This window comes from Asterias rubens, unplaced genomic scaffold (genome assembly GCF_902459465.1).
Source record: "Asterias rubens unplaced genomic scaffold, eAstRub1.3, whole genome shotgun sequence".
Lineage (NCBI taxonomy): Eukaryota > Metazoa > Echinodermata > Asteroidea > Forcipulatida > Asteriidae > Asterias > Asterias rubens.
Window position 1 is genome coordinate 5,829 of NW_022985747.1, and position 4,600 is coordinate 10,428.

The 4,600-nt window shown below is 39.9% G+C and overlaps 1 protein-coding gene across 1 annotated transcript; it reads left to right on the forward strand.

Annotated features, from left to right (window-relative positions):
* Positions 1–385: 385 nt before the first annotated feature.
* Positions 386–4,071, forward strand: LOC117306622 (von Willebrand factor A domain-containing protein 7-like). The gene is made up of 3 exons (XM_033791106.1): positions 386–635; positions 2,508–2,630; positions 3,851–4,071. Exons 1-3 carry the CDS (start codon positions 386–388, stop codon positions 4,069–4,071), a joined length of 594 nt encoding a protein of 197 aa, XP_033646997.1.
* The last annotated feature ends 529 nt before the right edge of the window (positions 4,072–4,600 follow it).

Below are 4,600 nucleotides of genomic sequence, written 5' to 3' on the forward strand. Positions count from 1 at the left end.
TTAGACTGGAAAACAATTCAAAAGTTGCGACACCAAGGCCTAGTTTTGCTTTTTTAAGAACCTTTTTTTATTAATTTTTTTAAGCAGAAGGAAGTATGTGGCTGCTTGAATACGTCAAGGTCAATATTAACACAAAACCCAGGTGGTAAAATGTATATTAAAAACATGCTTTGTTTACTTTTCAGTTCGATCCAATTCATAAAATGTATTTCGAAAGGTCAAAAAGCATGATCCCGTAAATGCTATTATTCAGAGACTGTTGTTAAGGTCTATTATGTTTGCTTGCCTGCAAGGGGCTTTACCCCATTGGACCCAGACTTGGTAAAGTTCTCACGCTATCTCTCCCTGCCACACAGTAGTTATGACTACATAAGTATTACTCAAAATGGAACCGACAGGTTTGCTGCATGATTTGATCTCCGTGTCTCTAGTCACCCAGGGCGTGGCGTTCTTACCTAGCCAAACTCAAACGCTCCCAGACACGGACTATACTTTGACTGTTCTTACTGAAGCTAGTATTCTCCAAGTAGTAGCGAGATACTTTGAAGACAGCAATCCTGACCGGTATAGTGCAGGGGACTTGACGAATCTAGACCCACTGAATCCTTCAAGTCTGTTCATGAAACATTATGGCGGTAAATGTAAAAGTTGTTTCTTTCATTGGTGCCAGGACTAATATAATAATTATTTTTACACAATATCAATATTTTAAAGCCATTGGACCCTTTCGGTAAACAGTATTGTCCAAGGCCCACACTTTGTGTATCACACCTTCTATATCAAATAACAAACCTTTGAAAATTTGGGCTTAATCGGTCATCGGAGTCGGGAGAAAATAACGGGAAAACCCACCCTTGTATCCGCGCGTTTCGCCGTGTCATGACATGTGTTTAAAATAAATCCGTAATTCTCGTTAACGAGAATTGATATTGTTTTACTGTTTTCTCAAAAAGTAAAGCATTTCATGGAATAATATTTCAAGAGAAGTATTTCACCACTACCTTCTGTAAACCCTGTAAGTTATTTGTAAATCTGTGAACTTTTTTTTTTTCTGTACCGAAAGGGTCCGATGGCTTTAAGGAACCTCCAGCGAACGTTATAGCAACTTAACAAGCATTTTATTGGGTTTAAAATTAGTATTCAGGGGCCTTATTCATGAAGCCCTCGTAAATCGGTCCCTTACGTAAGTAAGACGTTAGTAAGACTTTAGTAAGCCCTTACGTTTTATTGTGTGTGAAAGGAAAACCAGCGAATATGCACGAAGACTTCACGCGCATGCGCACGAACGGAACCGGAAAACACACGCGTACGGACATCGTACATGTATGTACATGTAACATGTATACTGAACATACCATGGAGGTGGAAAGATACAGAGCTCAAGCACTCGAAAACGGATAAGTTTTACAGAGTTTCTTACTTTATTACGCCTTTTAACCCAAAAGGTATTTATGAATGGGAATAATAGTGTAACTACTAGTTCTTTCACGGTCGTTTAAAACCTTGCATGGTCGAATTGCCGTGTGATAAAGGCCTTCGTCTTCGGCTTGCATATCACCCGGTGTGGCGGTTTCAGTCTTCCGCCGTGTTCAGTTTTCCGGGTGACGTAGTCGGACATATCAGCACGTTGTTCGAACGGTTTTAGCTTTCCGGCGTGTTCAGTTTTCCGGGTGACCGGTCAGATACCGCCGCGAGTACCCTGGCGAGTACTGTTGTTCTCTCAGCAGTGACTCCACATTGTTTATATTACGATTCTTTTATGTGTAGTCACATAATGTATTCATGGGTACAACTTTAGGCAGGTCACACTCTGCTTGCATACAAAACAACTCACGCGATCCACGCGTTTGCCGCTAGTTGTACTCGACTCGTGGACGCCGCCATGACAGCTACCGGAGGGTAACGGATGACTCAATATGGCACTAAAAATGGACTACTTTCGCTTGCTGTGCGCAGGCATCGCATGACGTAATGCTACCGTATTTGGTCATTCGGAAAACTGAACACAGCGGAAAGTTGAAACCGCCGTGCCTGTTAAGTTGTAAACGAACATGAAAGAACTAGTAGCTACCCTATATTTAGTATATTATTCCCTTATGCAAGCGCGGTAGCATCTCTGTGGTCGTAATAAAAACGCAACACCGTCGGCAACCATTTTGAAGTAGAAAACCGCTAGGTCGGCATTAGTCTTGGTGGTATCGTAGAAGCAGTAAAGTTGAGCGTAGTCTTCAATTTGCCAAGTTGCTTGATTTTGACGGCGATCATACCCTGACTTTTTCGACATGATCTTCGTAAGGTCGTAGTGCTGTGTGAACGGGGTATAAAGGAGACTGAGTCTCAATCAAAATAGTTAAAACAAAGAACCCGGAAAGGAATTCTAAAACTAGGACTGGGAAACTGTACAATAGGGGACAATGTTAATTATACCAGGACTAAATATAAAGAAAGAATAAAAGATGTCTTCACATAAATGCAAAAATACAATGTGCGTTTTGGTTTGTGTTTAGAATGTGCATCATGGAATCAATTTGTGGGCGCCATCAAGACGATAACAGACAACAATATTCGTATATCCAATGACCTTCGAAATACGTCAGAATGGCATTTCAACGGAAATCAGATAAATGCAGGTGCGTGTTTTATTGAAGTTCATATCTTTATAAAAAAAGATCACCACTCGACCAAAACTCAAAGATGTTATGTATGAACAAATTGTTTAATTTTAATCTAGATCGCTTACTGACTATGAAGTTCATACTCAAACAAATTTTACCTGAGAAATGTTTCCCCTGAAAATTAGAGACTGTGTTTATTGCGGGCTGAAAACTGTGCAAAGTTTGCACGGTTTTCACTCTTTCTCCCAACTCAACGGATTAGGCCCAAGTTTTCACTGGTTTGTCAATTCACAAAATAATGAACACAGTCTATAACTACTTTGTCAGCTCTATGTAGATTTGGTTTTGTACCATAGTTAAAGACAGTGGACACTATTGGTAATTGTCAAAGACTAGTCTTCACAGTTGGTGTATCTTAACATATACATAAAATAACAAACCTGTGAAAATTTGAGCTCAATCGGTCATCGAACTTGCGAGATAATAATGAAAGAAAAAATACCCTTGTCACACGAAGTTGTGTGCGTTTAGATAGTTGATTTCGAGACCTCAAGTTCTAAACTTGAGGTCTCGAAATCAAATTCGTGGAAAATTACTTCTTTCTCGAAAACTATGGCACTTCAGAGGGATCCATTTCTCACAATGTTTTATACCATCAACCTCTCCTCATTTGTACCATAGTTAAAGACAGTGGACACTATTGGTAATTGTCAAAGACTAGTCTTCACAGTTGGTGTATCTTAACATATACATAAAATAACAAACCTGTGAAAATTTGAGCTCAATCGGTCATCGAACTTGCGAGATAATAATGAAAGAAAAAATACCCTTGTCACACGAAGTTGTGTGCGTTTAGATAGTTGATTTCGAGACCTCAAGTTCTAAACTTGAGGTCTCGAAATCAAATTCGTGGAAAATTACTTCTTTCTCGAAAACTATGGCACTTCAGAGGGATCCATTTCTCACAATGTTTTATACCATCAACCTCTCCTCATTACTCGTCACCGAGAAAGGTTTTACGCTAATAATTACCAATAGTGTCCACTGCCTTTAAAGTCAACCTCAATCTTGTTTGGCACCAGCCTAGCCTACGGACAAGTACGATATCTATCACCACAGACAGGCTGTATTTTGGGGAGGAGGAGCGGGTCGATATGAATGAAGTTCTTTTCAAGTCAGTTTGTGACAAACAAAACTGACTCTTGTATTTATCAACCAACGTCACTTATTTACAGGCCATCAGAAAATGAAGAGCATCCGCAGCCGCATTCTACAACAGCTAACAGCTGGAGATGAGAACGCACCAGACTATGACGTAGCTCGTATGGATTGCGGTCGGTTCCTTCATTTAGCGCATAGTTTCTACTCGAATGCCAACTGGATTGAGCTGAACGGGCAGATAGACCCGGATGTCATAAGGCCCTCCTACAACTTGGGTAAAAACTCTAAAAATTGAATTCAATGTTCAATAGTTTGAAACTCATTGGTAATGACAACCTTTGAAATTAACTTGGGTGTGTGGTGGCTGCTTTAACGTTACTTATTATGTGTTCGTGCTGATGCACGAACACCTATTGTTATTGCTCTGTTTTTTTTAGGTGTTCGTGCTGATGCACGAACACCTATTGTTATTGCTCTGTTTTTTTTTTCTTCTCCATCTTCCTTCTTCTTCCCGTCAACTCTTATCTACAGCATAACTCAAGATTCAAGCCAAACTGAACCTTGAAACTCACCAGACAATTGAACCTCAATACGCAGACGGCACAGTTTTCATTACGTCATGATGACGTCATTAGGTGTCAAATTACAGGGTTTTTAAAGTTGAAAAGGGACCATTTTCGTTTTGCTGTATCTCAACGAATATGAAAGCTATGATGTTCAAAGTTTTCGCATCGTATCAGAAGCGCGGATATTATCGCATATTTCACAGCTTAGCAGGTATATTTGCTTGTGCGCGGGGAAACTTATCATATGTAATCTTTGCT